The sequence below is a fragment of the Vipera berus genome, assembly GCF_964194415.1.
Source record: "Vipera berus genome assembly, chromosome: 1".
Lineage (NCBI taxonomy): Eukaryota > Metazoa > Chordata > Lepidosauria > Squamata > Viperidae > Vipera > Vipera berus.
Window position 1 is genome coordinate 228,534,988 of NC_138202.1, and position 18,802 is coordinate 228,553,789.

Here is an 18,802-nt window from a genome sequence, read left to right on the forward strand (position 1 = left end):
TTACTACATAGTAACAACTACAGAGACAGGAGTTAATGACATTACAAGTAAGGAATCACTTGGTGTTTTTAAAGGTATAAACTGCAATAACAATATTCTGGGGTAAGACAGAATTTATTTGCTCATGTGAAAAAAAACAGCATTATACATGATAATTTTAGATACAAGGCCTTAAAAATATTTTTCATGTAAATTACTGATTTTTTCCCTGTTTCCAAAAGGTTATGATCATAAAACTAAAAGGAATTGCAATTTTATTTAGTTTATCTTTCTAATAATAGGATCCTTTAAAATTAGCAATATATTGGGGGAAAACGTATGTTAGTAGAAATACGCCAGTATTTGAAAACCTCTTTAAAAATTGAATATTTTTTTAATTTGTACAAACATGTTATCATCCATTGGAGGTTTCCTTTGACTTCCAGGCTGCAAGAATTTCTTTATTGTAGGAATATTGCTTATTCTTGTTTTGAAAGCCTAGGAAAGACAGAGAGAAAGAGAGAGAAAATCCTCTAAGAAACAATGAAAAATAAGATATGAGTTTACAGCCTGAAAATGCTATATATTTCTAGATGCAAAATGAAAATGTAAGGCTAGCAATCATTATTGTTGAAGTACTAAAAGTTTTTAAGTGTTAATAAGGTACAAAGTACTGCAAAGAAACATGACAATGGGTAAGGTCAGAAATCTTAATTTCAAAATGTTCTTCTGAAGAGTAAATGGAAATTAGCAGAAAAATACACACTATTACAGTGTAAAAGTTTGAGGAACTGGTTGTCATTGCAGAACTATTGTGAGATTTGGTTTTCCTTTTCCCTCCTTCAATTCTATAGAATAAAATTGGTAGATTATTAGTGTTCATATAATTTCTCTACAGAAACAATATTCTTCAAATAAAGTTCATGCCTCACTAATTGAGTTTATATTGACTAAGAATCATGTATGACAGATATGTAGGTTTATGGTTCTCGATACTTGCTTTGTAATCTATCTCAGATGTTCTTGGTGGAAGACTCCCAAATCCTTTCCAGTATTTGGAAAAAACTACCAATCTATTTCTTTTCTTCCCTCTCTCACTCCCCCGCCTAGTCTTCCCTCTACACTCCTTTTTGCCCATCAAATCACCTGATGGTTGAGCAATTGGAAATAGCACTTAAATATTGAGCAATTTGTACAGGTTCAAACTGCAATCCAGGCTAAGCTGCAAAGAAAAAATCTGGCAAAGGATCAAAGAGCTGTGGTATTTCATGACATGTGCAGTGAGCAGGTGAGGTTTTTAAAGGGAACTTGGTGTCATTGGATCTTTGATCTGTACCCAATAAGGTATATTTGTTAGCAACTTCAAAGAAACTTCAATTAGAGACAGTATTGATGAAAGGTGCCACAAGGTTCTTCTGCAGCTAGATTGGGGAGACCTACCAGTGTAGTGTCTGGTGAATCAAGTAATATGCACATTTAAGGAAAAACAAGGAAGGACCCTTAAGCGCCCTCATGAAACAGATTCAAAATCCTGATTGCACTTGGAAGAGGTGGTGTGTGTTTGTTTCTTCCAAGCATGTGCCATGTATCAGCATGGGCAGTGTCTAGAAATGCCTATATTTCAGAAAGGCCGAATATCATCCATATTTTATTTATTTATTTATTTTTGGGACTTATATGCCGCCCTATCTCCCGAAGGACTCAGGGCGGCTAACAACAATAAAAACAACAAGACAAAAGTTAAAAGAAATTAAATAAACAGCCCCAATAAATAAGTTAAACTAAACAATTAAAAATTAAAAAAACATTTTAAAAAACCCTGTCGTCAGTCCAGGTCAGCCTGATGAAAAAGGAAAGTTTTAAGGCCGCGGCGAAAGGACCGGAGATCCGGGGCCATCCGGAGCTTAAGGGGAATTTGGTTCCATAGGGCTGGCGCTCCCACAGAGAAGGCCCTCCCCCTGGGGGTCGCCAGCCGACATTGTCTAGCCGACGGCACCCTGAGGAGGCCCTCTCTGTGTGAGCGCACTGGGCGATGGGAAGTCGTTCCCGGCAGCAGACGGTCCTGCAAATATCCCGGGCCTAAGCCATGTAGGGCTTTAAAGGTAAGTACCAGCACCTTAAATCTATTTATGGCTGAATATCATCCATATTTATATCATCCACATAAAGCAAAGGGATAGAAATTCATACTCATTCACTACATGAGATTACAGATGTCAAAGCCTTTATCATCATCAACATCATCATCATGGCATGCTGGTAGTTCTTTTAAAATAGTCCCCATCTGTGGCTGACAATCTAGTCTGCATTTACACTCTGAAAATACTGACTACCTTATACTAAAGTCACATAGCTTGCCAATTCCCACAGTTTCAGTAGTGTCCTTACCTGCAGCAGAGGAAATTTAGTGAGAATGTCGGACTTGAATTCTTCAGCCATTAAGATAGCTTCCAAGAGATGAACGTCTGCCCAACTAAACTGATTACCAACCAGAAAATTTTGCCCATGGTCTTTCAAAATCTACAACATGAAGAAACCGAGATAAGATGAAGATATTTGGGGACTAAGATTGCAAAAGGCAAAGTGGACACCTTCAAAGATAAGCTTCCTTAGCCCATGTCTAACAAATGCAATATTTGCAACAGGAGCAAAATAATTGCTTTGGCTACTGGTGCTATACAATGGATGGTTCCACTCTCTTCAAAAGTAGTACTAGAATCCAGTAACCATTGCGTGGAGGGAATTCTGATTGCAAGATACAAATTCAATAAATTTAATAAATTCTGCCTTGTCCATATTTACATCTTGGAAACTTTCACTGGAGGGTATAGGTTCTGAGCCAATCTCAAGCTGGTAGGTTCCAGACAGACTGGATTACAACCCCCATCATCCTTAGCCAGTACAACCAGGGGATTACGAATGCTTTAGTTCAACTCAACTGGATGGAAATACATGGGGAAGACGATTTCTAAAGCCCCCACCTCATTATTACTTACCTTCTCGTATGCTGGAAAATATCTAGTTGTAGCTCTTTCAATAATCAAGGCTCTTTGCTTTTCTTTGTTTTCAGCAGGCTGCAGAGGAAGCATCATTATCATTCCCATCAGATCAGTGGTTCCTTCCACATACATGTCAATCCTGAGAGACATGGTCAAGGTGGAGAGAGAAAATATCTTTAAAATTAGGTGCCACCGAATTGGGCCCCAAATGACTTTAGGGACACATATTTATTATTATTTATTATTTAGACTTATATACTGCCCTTCTCCCGTAGGACCCAGGGCGGTTCACAAGGTGATTAAAACAATATAACAATACAAAAGTTAATAACAAATTAAAATAAATTAAATTATCCTTAATTAAAATTTAAAACCCTATATACTATCTTGATCTGTATAAAAATATTTTAAATGAGTAGTTACTTTTAGGGGGGAGGGAAGGCTATTTGAGAAATTTAAACCTGATAGAAGCGATTTCTACGTCCTTCTTAGTTAATGTGTGTAACCTAATGCCTGATTCCACTTTGCATGCATTCATTGCATTAAAGATTAGTCAGTTCAGTCAGTTAAAAGTCAGTTTCCTTCCATAGATTATCATTTATTAATGCATTAAAGCTGCATTAATAAATGGCAATCTATGGAAGGGAACTGACTGTTTTGGGGGGAAAATGGGTTTAAAACATCTTCCACAACTGCTGTTCTATAAAACATATTTTTCTAAGATCCCTGTGCAGGAGGGGAACTCACAACACTGCTGACCTTCAAATGAAACATTCCAACCAATATGGCCAATATTGAAAGAAGCTGAATGTTTTAATTCATTAACACCAGGAAGACCATACGTTCCTCATTCCTACTTCAGAGGAAAGCTTTTTTTAAAAAAAAAAGTCTTGCTACATGCACTTACAGCTTCCTCTTTAAATATTGTTTTCCTACTCATTTTAACATTGTTAGAAAGCTATTTGTTCCAATCATTTGAAGTCCAAATGAAAGATTTTGCCAGGCAAAAATCTAGATCTGATTGCAAAAACTGGAGTGACCAGCAGATGGGAGCAAACAGCTACAAAAAGATCTATCTCCTTGCCACCATCTAGTGGTTGTTTGCAATACTGCAGTCCAGATCTGGCATCTAAAGCTAGTCTCTTGAATGCTACATCTCAAACTGCATCTGTATTATATGTTACATTTCTGTTACAAGTTTATAATAGATTCAAGATTTTAATCAACATAGTTACAACCCCATACATTGCTCTCTCTTTCAAATCCTTCCCGTAGAGATTGTATTTTGCTGCAATATAGCTGAGAATGGCTCGTGTTTGCACCAGCTTCATCCCATCAATTTCCACCATGGGCACTTGCATAAAGAGCAGCCATCCATCTGGTGAAAGACAGACGAGAAGAAGAATTCAGAAAATAGAAATTCAATTCAAATGAAACTAAAAATGTTAACTGAATATTTCAAATTGATATGACTGGCTATTTAATATGCTCTACAATTTAAAAAAACCCCACAAGTTAAAAATGCAAGGATTATAGCCTCAGGATAGGCAGCACACCTTACCAGAACAACATCCGTGTATAACCAGGATAAAATTTAATTAATATGAATTAATTTCTGGGCTTCAACTCCCAGCAATTTTACGAACAATTTTGCTGGCTGAGGAAATCTAATCAAGCTCATCATAGGAAGGGCTCTTTTTCTGAGAGCCACCAAATCATTCACATTGATGATCCACACTGATGATCCAAGTGTACAGATAAGATATATAGAGTCCTCCTTGGGGCTAAGTAGTAGTAGTAGTAGTAGTAGTAGTAGTAGTAGTAGTAATAGTAGTAGTAGATCCAGAAACACTCAAGCTGTCAACTGACCAAACTCCCAATAAATCTTTGCAATTCAGATGGTGCCATTCAATTCACCTCAAAGCAGGGTGCCTGTTGTGTCCGGTCAGTTGGGCGAGTGAACACGCTGAGACGGACTGCTGTTAACTTGTTTATTCAGGTACACGTGGCCGAACTGGCCCTACCTGCCCCGTCGCTGGTATTTATATGCCCGGCGTGCCCGGCGCTGTCCAACCCGCAGCCTCAGGTTTCCCGCACTGCCCCTGGTCACCCAACCCGGTGTCCAGGAATTCCCGCAGCGCGGCTGGGCCAATCAGGTGGCCGGACAGGTGTGTACCTTACACCCCTTTCCCCCCAATTGAAGCTGTTATTGTCTTATGTAGTCTTTTAAGTAAGCTGGGGCCTTGTGCACCCTGGTAGGGTATCTCCCCATTTGTCTGGCTGGCTCAGCCCCCCCTTCCTGGGTTGGTTCGGACGCCCCTAACTGGTCCCTGCCCTGATCCAGCCCCGTTGGCAGTAAGGATTCCGTGTGCTCCCCTTCCCCCCCGTTGGTGTTGGCCTCAGGTGTCCCTGGCTCGGTTGTGACATCCCTGACTCCCCCTGTCCCCGACGTCCTGGATGTGGGTCCTGTGTTGGCCTGGTGTGGGGTGAATGGGAGTGAGGCTATTCCCCCGTGAGCGGTGTTAGGTGGATGCTGGGTCTGCTTATGTGGGGTGATTTCTGGGGCCCTTTTCCTTAGTTGGTCTATGTGTCTCCTGACCTGGCGTTCCCCTTCCCCCTCAATGATGTAAGATAGCGGACCTAGCTTGTCCACCACTACCCCCGGCAACCACTTGTCCCCTTGGCTGTAGTTCCTGGCCCACACTAGGTCCCCAATGTCCAGAGTCCGGGCTGTGCATTCTTGTTCCACCTCTGCTGTTGTCCTGTTGGGATGGAGCCTGTCAAGTTTGGTCGTGAGCTTCTTGCCCCACCTCATTTCTGCCAGGCTCTTTCCAGTAGCTGTGCACGGGGTGGTGTGTTGTGCCAGTAGGAACTGAGCCAGTCTCTGGGGCCAATCACCGGTGATGATTCGGCGTAGTGCGTCTTTTGTGGTCCTTACGTTCCTTTCTGCTAAGCCGTTGCTGGATGGGTGGAAGGGAGCCGACGTCGTGTGCCTAATCCAGTTGGCCTTGAGGAAGTCCTGAAATTCATTGGATGTGAATTGGGGCCCATTGTCAGACACAATCACGTCAGGTAACCCATGGGTGGCAAAGAGTCCCTCAGAACCTGTATGGTTTTTGCTGAAGTTGTGTGTTTGACTGGCACTACCTCTAACCACCGGGAGTAGCTGTCTACTACTATGAGGAATGTTTTGCCCTGAAAGGGCCCAGCGTAATCGATATGTATGCGTGACCATGGGTTGTGTGTGGCCTCCCACCTATGGACCGGTGCATGGGCTTGTTCTGGCCTAGACTTCTGGCAAAGGTAACATCCCGCTACCCTCTCTTCAATGGCCTTGTCTAGCCCTGGCCACCAAAGGTGACTCCTGGCCAGGGCTTTCATGCGTACTATCCCCTGGTGTCCCTCATGTAAGTCACAGATAACTCTTTCCCTTAGCTCCTCTGAGATTATTACCCTGCTCCCCCACAAGAGACACCCTCTGTGAGTTGATATTTCGTCCCTCCTCCTTAGATAAGCTTGAAACTGTGGTTCCTGGCTCCCTTGGTTCCACCCACCTAGGACCCATGTCACCACCCTGCTTAGCACCGGGTCCCTACTGGTGGCTATGGCGATGTCCTTGGCCGTCACTGGGCATTCTGGTAGCTCTTCTATTGTTAGGATCTGGCTAGCTGGAGCTGGGTCAGTGTCAGTGTCTGGTAGTGGTAATCTGCTTAGTGCATCCGCGTGGCCCATGTCCTTCCCAGGTCTGTATTGTAAGGAAAATGTGTAGGCTGACAGAAATATGGACCACCTCAGCATCCTAGGTGACATTATTTGCAGGGTTTGTTTGTCCGTGGTGAATAGCCCTAGGAGGGGTTTGTGGTCAGTGAGTATTGTGAATTCCCTACCGTATAGGTAATCGTGGAATTTCCTTACCCCTGCCACTATTGCCAGTGCCTCCCGATCTATTTGGGCATAGTTGCGCTCAGCCTTGGTTAGTGTTCTGGAATAATATGCTATGGGCCTTTGATGCCCGTTGCCATCCCAATGGCTGATCACTGCTCCTACTCCATATAGTGAAGCATCACATGCTAAACAGATTGGCTTCCCTTCAATGAAGTGTGTCACCGCAGGTTTGCTGGCTAGTATGTCCTTAAGGGTTTGGAAGCTTTTTTTATGTTGTTCCTGCCAGTGCCATGGTGTTTTGCTGTCCAAAAGCCTGTGTAGTGGTTCAGCTATGGCAGCCTTAAGGGGGATGAATGTGTGATAAAAATTTATCAGGCCTAAGAATGCCTGTAATTCTGCCTTGTTTTTTGGTTCTGGGGCTGCCTTGATTGCTTTTATCTTCCCCTCTGTGGGATGTATGCCCTGTGCATCTATCCTGTATCCCAAAAACTCAGTGGAAGCTACTCCTATGGAGCACTTCCCTTTCTTTAGTTTGAGCCCAGCCTTCCTAAATCTTTCTAGGACCCTTTCTAACCTTTCAGCTAGTGTCCCCTCATTTTTTCCTGCAATAAGCACGTCATCAAAATAGGGGCACACCCCAGGTATACCTTTTAGTGTCTTCTCCATCACTTCTTGGAAGATACCTGGGGCTGTAGCTATCCCAAATTGCAGCCTGTTGACTCGGAACGCCCCCTTGTGGGTAACAATCGTCTGAGCGTCTGCCGCTTCCCTGGTGACTGTGAGTTGCAAATACGCCTGCGCCAAATCGAGTTTAGCAAAGATGGCGCCGTCCTGGATGGTAGTGAGGACTTGCTTCACCGTTGGGACCGGGTAAGCATGCTGCTTTAATCCGCGGTTAAGCGTGGCTTTATAGTCCGCGCAAATTCTCACATCCCCGTTGGGTTTAAGGGGGGTGACGATAGGCGTTTCCCAGGGGCCCCCGTCTACCGGTTCTAGCACCCCCTGGCCTACTAGTTTGTCTAATTCGGCTTCTATCTTTTGCTTGAGTGCGAATGGCACTCACCTGGCCTTAATTCGAATGGGCTGTACTGTGGGGTCTAGTTTAAAACTGATTGGTGGCCCCTTGTACTTCCCTAAGGTGCCATCGAAAACGTCCACGTATTTGTCGCAGACGGCCTGCAGGGTTTGTGTTTGGATGGAGTTTATTCCCCCGACCCATATGCCTAGCGGTTCGAACCAGTTGAGGCCGATTAGGCTGGTCCTCCGGCCCTCTGTAACTAGAAGTTCGAGGGGTCCTTTGAACCCCTTGAAACCGACGTCTATCGTGATGGACCCGCAAACTTTGATGGGTGATTTTTGGAAGTCTGCCAGTTGTATGTGTGATTGTTTGATGGGGACCCGGCGCCCGCTGTTGGCCTTGATGCAAGCCAGTGTCTCTCTGGAGATTATAGACACTGCCGCTCCCGAATCTACCTCCATTTTGCAGGGGGTGTCCTGTAACTGGACCTCGACTTGTAGTTTGGGCCTAAGCACTTGGTTGATGGCCCTTGCCCCCCCGGTCCTGTGTGTGTGTGCGTGGCCTAAGGGGCCCTTTGCCACCGTTTTGGGGGGTTACCTTACCTGCGGCCCAGGCATCAATGTAGTTCAGGTTCTCCCTTGGCTTGCTCCTGCAGATGCTCTGAATGTGGCCGGTTTTTCCGCAATTCCTGCATTTGGCGTTCCTAAACCGGCAACTTGCGTGGGGATGGTTGCCGCCGCAGCTACCGCACTTGGGTTCAGAGTCCCTGTGTCTGTTCGGGCCTTCCCTCGGTGGTCTTGCTGGCGGGGGAGGTGGCCTCCTGTTCCGCTCGCTGTCGTCCGCTCGCTGGGGTTTCACTGTGGCTTTATTGAACCGGCGGGTGACTTCATTGATGTCTGTCTCCCATGGGTAGTCCTCCACCCCACCGTCCACAAGGCACTCTTGGTGGATGGATCCGGTCGCGCCATTGCTATTGTGGGGGGGGTCGTGTTGCCCGGTGCTCTCGTAGGTGAGCAGCTCATCGAGGACTTCTTGTAAGTTCCCCGTGGGCTTGGATATGATTCTGTTCTGGAGTTGTTCATCGCGTAAGCCCAGAACCATTCGGTCCCGAATGCGCACCTCCAAGTTATCATATTTGCAGCGGAGCACGGCTTCTCTCACTGCTGCCACGAACTGTGTTATTGATTCCCCCGGTTTCTGGTTCCGTTTTTCGAAGATCCTCCTCCAGAACAGTTCGGATCTTTTCGGGGTGAAATGCTCACGCAGTTTTCCCAGGAGTTCGGCATAAGAGACGCTGGCTACCGCTGCTGGCTGGCATAATCCCACGGCGACCCGGTAGACCGGCGTCCCGCTAATCATTAGCAACGCGGCGGCTTTCTTCCGATCGTCCGTGATTCTGTTCACCAGCATGTACCCCTCGACCTGTCCCACGTATTCCTCCCAGTCCTCTGGGTACTGGGGGTCGAATTCCTGGATTGAGCCGACTTGCGCCATTCTCTTCCGCTGGTTCAGGGTTTTCGCTACTGACGTCTCTTTGAATTTCCCGCTCCGCGTCTGCTCATCTCGCGCTCTGTCTCTGCCGCTGCCGATCCCACCTTCGTCGCCACTGTTGTGTCCGGTCGGTTGGGCGAGTGAACACGCTGAGACGGACTGCTGTTAACTTGTTTATTCAGGTACACGTGGCCAAACTGGCCCTACCTGCCCCGTCGCTGGTATTTATATGCCCGGCGTGCCCGGCGCTGTCCAACCCGCAGCCTCAGGTTTCCCGCGCTGCCCCTGGTCACCCAACCCGGTGTCCAGGAATTCCCGCCGTGCGGCTGGGCCAATCAGGTGGCCGGACAGGTGTGTACCTTACACTGCCTATAAACTCCTGCCCTGATCTCATCATAAAAATGGATAATAAATTTATTGAAAATTTGCATCCAACTCACCACTGCGCAACTTCTCCAAATCTTCATTTGTTTCTAAAAATTGTTCTTCAAACTGCAATGCAGAAACAAAATGAAATGCTTTTTCCTCATTTTATAAGATCATTTTAGAGAAATTAGCTCACGCTTGGCACGTTTTTTTTAAACATGTTAAGAAAAAAAAAAGCCAATGCAACAGAAGCTTCCTATTTGGGGGTAGAGGCTGATTCAAATTTTTTGTGAAGAAGCAATAGGTGCCTTTGCACAATGGCTGTTGAAAGAACCTTGTGCATTTGCAAAGAGGTTGCCATAGCTCCAGCTCCAGAAGGTCACAAATCCTTTAAGGTGATCTCAGTACCTATCATTTCAGCCTTGCAATTTTCATGACCACAATTTGCTTTCCTTGTTCAGGAATATTTTCTTCAATTTCCTCATCTAGCATATGGTCATGAACATTCCTAGTGAATTGAATTGAATTGAACTTATTAAATTTATATGCCGCCCTTCTCCCTAAGGATTCAGGGCGGCTCACAACAATACAAAGTTAAAAAACATAAAATACAAAATTTAAACAAGAATTAAACCATAAATGTAATAATTACATAACAATTAACCCAATAAAACCAAATTTAAAACTATAGTCAGTCCAGGCCCGATTGTTGGAACATCCATGTCTTCAGATCATGGCGGAAGGACCAAAGGTCGGGGACCATCTGCAGCTCCAGAGGCAACTCATTCCAGAGGGTCAGCGCACCCACAGAGAAGGCTCTCCCCCTGGGGGTCACCAGCCAGCATTGCTTAGCCGACGGAACCCTGAGGAGGCCGACTCTGTGGGAGCGAACCGGGCGATGGGAGGTTGACAATGGCAGCAGGTGGTCTTGCAAGTATCCCGGGCCTAAGCCATGTGCCCTTTGATCCAAATTCTAATCAAATCAAGTCTGCTTAGCTTTTTGCAATCAAGCAAGGCCAGCTAAGCACAGCAAAAGGCTTTACAAGCATATTACCTGAAAAGCTTTGTGATTTTAATTCCATTGCAAAACATGGCTTCGATTGGAAACCACTCTAATCCCCCTCTTGGATTCTGATTTCATTGTCCAAACGGGTATATCAATCCTTCCAAAACTTGTATTTGGAATATCAGCTCTCCCTCTTTTTCTTTTTTTGCACTTCAAGTGCATTAAATTCACCAACCCAGAGCCTCTCTAAGACTTTAAAAAATCTGTTTCGCAAGAGAAAAGAAAGGGAGCCCTGTCTCCCAAGGGGAAAAAAATATTCTTTGAATGCTTTGATTCTTCCACCTGCGGGTGTATCAACCCATCCATTTTGTGAAGAACCTGTTGGAAGGGTGAATCATTGCTCACTCTCTGATGCTGTTATTAGAAGATCATTTTGAGATGCCAGCCAGAGCGCTGGCTGAATTGTGTGCCGTAGGCTTGCAACAAGCAGGATAAAACAGACCTCAACTCCAGCTGCTGCAAGTAACCAACGGATAGATTCCATTTTTCCTCTTCCTCGAGTGTAGTGCAGTTTGGGTTTCCCTGCCATCTTTTCGGAAATTCTTCAGACTCTCAAGCACAGCAGAGTAGGAAGATGGACTTTGTGGATGTCCTAAAACAGAAGTGGAAGAGGAACCCTCATGAATCCAGAAGTAACTGCTTTTGCCACAGAAGCAATGAAACACAGTCCATAGCATATACTGAGCATATACTGGTCTTCAAGAAGAAGACCGGGCCGTCACTTAATGGTTGGGCTCCCATCTTAAACAATTCAATAGATCTAATTTTCTTCAGTGTTACCACTAGCTGGAAAACTTTGTATTCTTAACTTTCTACTAGTAAAGGTAAAGGTTCCCCCGCACATGCATGCTAGTCGTTTCCAACTCTAGGGGCCGGTGCTCATCTCCGTTTCAAAGCCGAAGAGCCAGCGCTTGTCTGAGGGACGTCTCCGTGGTCATGTGGCCGGCATGACTAGACGCCAAAGGCGCATGGAATACTGTTACCTTCCCACCGTAGTGGTCCCTATTTTTCTACTTGCATTTTTACGTGCTTTCAAACTGCTAGGTTGCCAGAAGCTGGGATGAGTAACAGGCACTCACTCTGCTACGCGGCACTCGGGATTCAACCCGCCAAACTGCCAACCTTCTGATCGACAAGCTCAGCATCCTAACCCACTGAGCCACCGTGTCCCTATAACTTTCTACTAGCCAGCCTCTATTCAACAATGGAGAAACCTTGCTTTAAAAAAAAAACCTATACCCCATTTGAGAAGATGACTTTTGAAAAGCCAAAGCTACTCTTTGAAGTATCAGCATCTAGCCTGAGAGTTAAGAAACCTTCAACTCCAATTATGGCTCCGTTATGGCTCAATTTTAAACCAGCATATCTCATCCATCTCAAAGCAATCTGTTTCTGCTTAGATATATCCCCCCCCCAAATTCACAAACTCCAGACTGCTTCAAATCTTTAAGCAATTGTTGTTCATTCCCTTACAATGTAATACTATACGTTGCAGGGCATGAATTTATCTGCAGTCACTGCCAGATGAGTCCAGCACAAATGTCCAGGTAGATAACTCTACTTATTGTAGCAGGCAGTGTAATTGCCAGAAGAAGCAATCAAAAGCACTCACCAGGTGTAACTTCTCTGCTGGGTAATTGCTCTGAAAAATGACCCCCCAAATCAGCAAGGAGTCTGAAGTCCTGCCTGCTTTTATACAACAGCTCCTTTTGGGAGGGGGAAGGGGAGCAGGCGGATTTAAGCCAGTTTTGAAAATATGCTTAGTCATACCATCTCAGTCTTCAAGGAGAAAGGGATCAGAATTAACTTGTGAACTAAATTTTGCAACAATGTAAAAAGAAAAAAAACCCTGACAGAGCAAATGATTAACTGCGTTTAGAGCTGGCGAAAGAAGGCCACTATCAGGGTCATTCCCAGCTATGCCACAGATAGATCATGCAGCAGGAATATTGTAGTTTCTTTCACACAAGGAAAAGATGTATCAGTTGAATTTCATGCAGCTGATAGAGGAATATATATATATATATATATATATATATATATATATATATATATATATATATATATATATATATATATATATATATATATATATATATATATATATATATATATATATATATATATATATATATATATATATTCACCAGCCTTTGGGCCCGGCTTAGCTCCAGTCCTGACAAATTACATTCACACAGTTGTCTTGATTAAAAGTTGGCTCTGCTAACTGACTTGGGGCCCTTTCTAGAGATTAGATAAAACCCTATCTCCACCCTGTTTGCGCACTTGGATCCTTTCATCTAGCTCTTTATTGATGTTAATGCTTTAATGCTTAACATTTTAATATTTATAACTTTTAATTGTCTTTATTGTTATTTATGATACTATAAGCTGCTCAGAGTTGGTTGACAGGGTGCAAATAAATTTAGTAAATAAATAATAATACAAAAATGGCCTGCTATTTCTTTCTTCCAGAATATAATTTCAAGCCCTCATGCACAGATCTTCCAAAGTGGTCTCTGACTGAAGCACAAACCATTGTTTTCTCTATTTAGCTTTCTAGATAAGCCAAGATGACTTAAATGCCTGGTGAGGCTAACTAATCAATTATAGAGTTGCCAATTAATCAGAAAAAGCAGTAGAGTTGTATTCTTGCTCTTCAAAGAACTGCTTGATGTGGATGAACCAAGAAGCAATTTTTTTAAAATCACACAACCAAATACTAAAGGAAGTCTAATAATCTCTCAGTTTAAGAAATGCATGTGGAGGGCACACAATTATGCCTATGATCAATTAGGAGAGTCCACGTTACCGCCCATTGTCATGCACACAAAGGAAAAAGAGATTGAAGACAGTACAGGTGGGTGTCCTCTTACAACAGTTCATTTAGTGACTGTTTATGTGATCAAAATTTGGATGTTTGGCAACAGACTCATATTTATAATGGTTGCAGTGTTCCAAGTCATGTGATCACCTTTTGCAACCTTCTGACAAGCAAAGTCAATGGGGAAGCCAGATTCACTTAACAATCGTGTTACTTGAAAGGCATCTTTTTCACCATATACCCAACAAATGCAAAATGATTTTGCCAATCAGAGAGACATTTGATAATGGGTATAGCCACTGGGTGGAAGTTCACCGGAGGAGCCCACCCAGGCCATCACCCATCCATCCATGCCCATTTGGGAAACATATCTGGGATCTGAATGCCATATTGAGACCACTAATTATGAAGGGCTGACAGTTCATCAGGCTGTAAGAAAAGCCGAGTTCCAAATTATCCCTTGTGAATGTTTGATGACCTGCTTAAAGATTCCAAACTAACAGTTCAGGAATTCATCCTGCTTCCAGTAGGATACATGGTGAAGTAAACATCTTCAAAGGAGTGGAGACACGTGATCAGTGCCTAGATGGCGCTTTCTGACTGGCCAATCCAGATAAAGGAGATTATCTGGATAAAGGAGGGTGTGAGATTGCCCACTTGCATTCTGGATAGCTTCTCCTCATGAATAAGCAGCAGGAATTGAGGTTTCTGCAGTCAGATTGTGAGGTGAATACCTCAGAGTTGAGCAAATTCCATCAAGCTCAGAATGGCAATGTATCCCTCATAGGCACACTGCCAATCTCATTTCTTAATCACTTTGGGAAAATGGATCTTAGCAGCTATTCAGCTATTAAGAATGTTACAATGGACAAGTCTGATAGCATGCACTGGATGCGTTCAATCCTTAGCGGGGGGAAAAAGTTCTAAAATATTTAAGGAAAAGAAAAAGACAAAAGAAAAAGACAAACACCCCTCCCTCTTTTTTTGGAATAAACAGCAACAGGATGACTAAAATATTGACTGTGACCCCTGAAGAGGCCTGAAGTAGCTTCAGGGGAACAGAGAAAATTTAATCTCCCCCAGCATTGTCCAGAAAAATTCCACATGTGGTTAATTTTTTTAGAGTGTAAACATTAGATTCATATATAACAGTGCATAACAGCGCAACTGGCCAGTGTGTGTGCCTGTGTGTGTCTTTTACAGGTAGTCCTTGACTACCATTCATTTAGTGACCACTCAGAGTTACAACAGCACTGGAAAAAGTGACCTAGGACCATTTTTCATAAGCTGCAAAACCATTGCAACAGCCCCATAGTCTTGTGATCAAAATTCAGACGTTTGGCAACTGACTCAGATTTAGGATGATCGCCTTTTGTGAGCTTCTGCCAAGCAAAGTCAATGGAGAAGCCAGATTCACTTAACAATCATTATTACTAACTTTACAAATGCAGTGATTCACTTAACAGCTGTTGCAAGAAAGGTCATAAAATGGGGCAAAACTGTCTTGGCAATTGTCTCACTTAGCAACAGAAAACATGGGCTCAGTTGTGGTCGTAGGTCAAGGGCTACCTGTGTAGGAGCATTAACAAGCCACTCCCAGTGGCTACTAGGAATGGAACTGATAAGAAATCAAAGGGGAAAGAAAGGGAAAGGTTTAAAAAGACTTGCTGGTCTGTCTTGCAGTTTCTTGTAGAGTCTTTTTTAAAAGAATGAATGGAAAGAGATGAGCCAAGAGTTAAATTCTCCTGCTGGCAAAAGTACACTACAAATGGAAATCCCTCCTAAGTCAATGTTTAAAGTATTGCATTAGCAAAAAAAGGGTTTAACCTAGAGGTTTCCAGCTGTCCACCCTCTTCCAAAGGACAGTCCGTGTCATCTGGTACATCTGGTTGACTTTTTGCAATCAGTTAACCAATTAACCAGCCTGGATATGGACTTTGAACAGTTCACTGCACATCAGACTGCAAAGGGTAACATATAGCGATATGAAGAAGGCCTCACAGCCCTGCCTTCTGCAGATTGACTTAGAACACGGGTCGGCAACCCGCAGCTCCGGAGCCGCATTCAGCTCTTTGAGCCGTCTCCTGCGGCTCCCAGTCGCCTGGTGCACGCGCACCTCTCTGAATGGGCGGAGGTGCACGTGCACCACTCCGAACGGGAGGAGGTGCGCGCGCACCACTCCAAAGGTTTGGAGAGCTGCCGCGGCCCGCAGCAGCTTTCTAAACCGGCACCAGCAGGTCTCCAAACTGCTGTTCAGGCGGAGGTGCGCGCGCAGCTCTCCAAAGGTTTGGAGAGCTGCGCACCTGCGCGCGCACCTCTCCAAACCTTTGGAGAGGTGCACGCGCACCTCCGCCCGAACACCCGTTTGGAGACCTGCTGGTGTTCGAGCGGAGGTGCGGTTTGGAGACCTGCTGGTGCCGGTTTAGAAAGCTGCAGCGGCCCGCAGCAGCTTTCTAAACCGGCACCAGCAGGTCTCCAAACCGCTGTTTGGGCAGAGGTGCGCGCGCAGCTCTCCAAAGGTTTGGAGAGCTGCACGCACAGGAGACCTGCACGCGCAGCTCTCCAAACCTTTGGAGAGCTGCGTGCGCACCTCCTTCTGAACGGACAATGGCGCCGCGTTTGGAAAGCTGCCAGATCCCCCGCAACCTCCAGGTGAAAATCCTCCATTTTCCCTCTCACAGCCCTCCCTTAAAAATTCCGTTCCCAGCGAGGCCCCGGGCTTTTAAAAGCCACCGGGGCCAGGCCGCTGTAGGCGAGGACAAGCTTCCTGGCTCGCTCCCTCTCTTTTCTGCAGGTATTATTTGCTCGAAAGTGTTTAGGTTTATTGCTCAAATGATGTTTCTAATTAGCGCTTTGGACCAGGTCCCTCTATTTTTGAGGGAGGGGAGAGGGAGGAGAAACTTATTGTAAAAAAAAATAGAGGGAAAAGACTCCGCTGGAAGCAATTCCTGCTTTACAAAAGCCACTAGTGCCGAGAACTCCGTTCGGGCGGAGGTGCCCGCGCACCTCTCCAAAGGGAAGACCCGTTGCCGCGCAGGTGCCTCCCATGTTTTTTGCGCATGCGCAAAATGTTTTTTGCGCACATGCATGTGTGGACGCACGCGCACGCACTTTTTGCGGCTCCCACTTTTTTGTTTGTGTGATGGAACCGGTTCTGAGTGGCTCTTTTTGTTTTTCCGGTTGCCGACCCCTGACTTAGAAGAATCCTGCTCCTCCTCTTCTCTTCTGTCTGAAAAGAGTTTTCAGTGAAGAGGTTGTTAGCAGTCTGTCAGAATGAAGGCATCAAAACAGTGGTGGGATTCAGCCGGTTCGCACCAGTTCAGCAGAACCAGTAGCTCATTTTTTGTTGCCCAGGCCCAGAACGGACTTCCGGAAGCGGCATCCACGCAGAGAACCGGTAGTTCACATATATTTGAATCCCACCACAGCATTAAAAGCTTTCCCTTAGATTTGCCAGAGCTTCATCTGTTAAACTGGTATCTGCCACAAAGTATAGTTTCACCACCCTTCAGTTGTTTCTAAAATCCATATGGCTGCTTACAGAGTCTTGGCAGCGAACAGCAATTACCACAAATTTCAGTCAGGTAAATTTGTGTTGTGCCAGCAAGCTCCTTCATCAGATAGCCTTTTTTTTACACTTCTCAATTAATTAATCAATAATTTGTGTCAGTTCCCAGACAGCTTGTCTCGTAGGACTCTTTTATTTTAAAAATCCAAAAATTGCTTGCCAAATGTATTTCACACAGCCATCTCCTCCTCCTCCTCCTCCTCCTCCAGCCAATTTTCAGATATTAAGAAAGCTTTAATGCCTTTCAGATCTGCCCTTTGTCCCTTTCCAAGTCTGCTTTTGCTTACTTTTTCAATTGGAATTCATCTCTCTCTCCCCCCCTCTCCTTTCCTAGTCCATGTCTCCCTTTCTCTAACCAACATTGCCAAGATTACAAAGTATAAAAAATGAAGGTTTAAGCTGATACAGTACCATTTGCTTTACTTCCCACTTGGTTTGGATTTTAAAATTAGGCAACGCTTTTCCAAAATAAAATAAATATGAGACTAGCTTCTAAGCCCCCATTTTTCCTTCGTTCCAACTCTGCTGCAAGTTGATTTGGCTTACACTGAATTTGTATTAAGTTAACTCAGGAATATGAATGAACATCTTTTCATTGTATTTCATTTGCAGGGAGCAAGGGGTATGAATCAATTCACCTCAGATTTCTTTACTAACCTCCAAATCTTGGATCCAGCTGAAGGCCCTTGGTTGAGACCTTTATCGGAAGGTCTGCCACCTTATTCGGAGCGTTTGCACAATGCCTGCTCCTAAGCAAGTTAGTCTGAGAGGCACACCAATACTTGAAATCCAATCTTTTTTTTTTTTTTTTTTGCTCAGCCTTGCTCTGGCAAGGAGGAAAGGGCAGTGCTCAGTTGGAGCCTTCTCAGATTTCAAGAGGGTAATCCTTATGCAACAAGGAACAGGAATGTCCAGTTGCCTCTTGAAAAAATGCCTTTGGGACAACCAGAACCTGGATGACTGAGAACCTCCATAAAAATTAGCTATGCACTTTGGGATGAACAGCCTTCAAATGGTGCGGGAATATGAACGGATTTCCAGAAAACATTGCCAACTACAGGAACCATTTGCACTTCAGTCTGAGATGCAGACAACACAGACTCATCCCCAACAGGGAGAGCAAAAAAGCAGGAATGACTTCTGAATTTCAATCCCCCATTTGAGTTTCCTTGTGGGAAACTGACAGGGAGCATCAGAAATCTCCTTCCCTTTCCTTCCCAGCAGGAACGAAAGTGGTTGCTGCTGGGTGGGAGAGGGAGGGAGCGAGGGATTGTGAGACTGGCTGGGAAACTGTCACAAAATGTTGACAATGAAGGTCAGATGACTGCAGCAACCAAGCAGCACAGCAGGAACCTGTTGGTCTGAAGCAGCCACAACTTTTCAAAATGTCATTTCTTCAGAAATCAGGAGTGCCAGATTTTGGACATATTCTGTAAGTTAGCCCATCCAAGGTACCTTTGTTCAAAAATGGTTGCCCTATGATACACTGTTTCATCCAGTGAAAGATCATGACAAGAGTTTTAGCAGTATGTAGATTCTCACAGATAAGATAAAATCTTTTGATAACTTCAGTTAAATAAAAATAAAATAAAAGCATAGAATTGAA

The 18,802-nt window shown here is 44.4% G+C and overlaps 1 protein-coding gene across 1 annotated transcript; it reads right to left on the minus strand.

The window, feature by feature from the left end:
• Window positions 1-38: 38 nt before the first annotated feature.
• Window positions 39-18,789, minus strand: LOC308660637 (glutathione S-transferase-like). The gene is made up of 7 exons (XM_081315087.1): window positions 17,854-18,789; window positions 11,247-11,396; window positions 9,813-9,864; window positions 4,224-4,356; window positions 2,976-3,117; window positions 2,368-2,499; window positions 39-477 (listed from the first exon to the last, which is right to left on the minus strand). The coding sequence occupies exons 2-7, from the start codon at window positions 11,331-11,333 to the stop codon at window positions 355-357; spliced, it is 669 nt and encodes a 222-aa protein (XP_081171213.1). The 5' UTR covers window positions 11,334-11,396; window positions 17,854-18,789; the 3' UTR covers window positions 39-354.
• Between the last annotated feature and the right edge of the window lie 13 nt (window positions 18,790-18,802).

Excerpts from the sequence above, each read along its gene's own strand:
- LOC308660637 (XM_081315087.1), bottom strand. The coding sequence starts at position 11,333 with ATGGCAGGGAAACCCAAACTGCACTACACTCGAGGAAGAGGAAAAATG. Across the intron at positions 2,500-2,975 it reads ATTTTCCAGCATACGAGAAG|ATTTTGAAAGACCATGGGCA; the intron begins GTAAGTAATAAT and ends TTCATGTTGTAG. Across the intron at positions 478-2,367 it reads CTAAATTTCCTCTGCTGCAG|GCTTTCAAAACAAGAATAAG; the intron begins GTAAGGACACTA and ends TGTCTTTCCTAG.